This window comes from Aptenodytes forsteri, unplaced genomic scaffold (genome assembly GCF_000699145.1).
Source record: "Aptenodytes forsteri isolate BGI_AS27 unplaced genomic scaffold, ASM69914v1 Scaffold15, whole genome shotgun sequence".
NCBI classification, from domain to species: Eukaryota; Metazoa; Chordata; class Aves; order Sphenisciformes; family Spheniscidae; genus Aptenodytes; species Aptenodytes forsteri.
This window is the reverse complement of record NW_008795129.1, coordinates 4,477,003-4,477,466: the sequence shown is the minus strand read 5'-3', so window position 1 is coordinate 4,477,466 and position 464 is coordinate 4,477,003. Positions and strand designations below refer to the sequence as shown.

At 72.2% G+C, this 464-nt stretch overlaps 1 protein-coding gene across 1 annotated transcript in view; it reads left to right on the top strand.

Annotated features, from left to right (window-relative positions):
* The first annotated feature begins 220 nt into the window (after positions 1-220).
* The window catches only part of PSD (pleckstrin and Sec7 domain containing), a 35,418-nt gene continuing 35,174 nt past the window's right edge, over positions 221-464 (top strand). Inside the window, exon 1 of the mRNA XM_019471683.1 lies at positions 221-464. This exon is cut by the window's right edge and continues 462 nt beyond it. Coding sequence (XP_019327228.1) covers positions 221-464 — 244 coding nt within the window.

Sequence of the window (464 nt, the reverse complement as noted above, 5' to 3'; positions counted from 1 at the left end):
AGGGCAGGGCACCTTTTGCCTGTCCTCCCCGTGGCCCCGGACTCCTTCTTGTGTCCTCCCTCCCCTAACCAGCTCTCCTCGCCCTTGTTTCAGGGCTGCCTGAGGATGCGTTGCCCCTCGACCCAGCCATCATCTCAGGGGTGCCGGGAACCCGCCTCGCCATCCCCGTGCTGCCCTGCCAGGCTCCGGACCTGACACCTCCGTGCCCTCCTCCGGCAGGATGGCCCAGGCAGGGGGACCTGTCCACTTCCACCCCGAGGAGGCCTGCGCCACCTCGCCCCCGCCATTTGCCCGCGGGGTGGACCGGAGGCCCTGGCTGGTGGGGGGGAGCCCCGAGGCCGGGAGACGCAGCCCCCCGCGCTGCCTCACCCCCAACCTCAACGCCGGCCGCCTCCACCTCCTGCGCAAGGGCCTGGCCCCTGATGCCCGCCACTGCCCCCTCGGCCTCTACAACAGCACCGGCG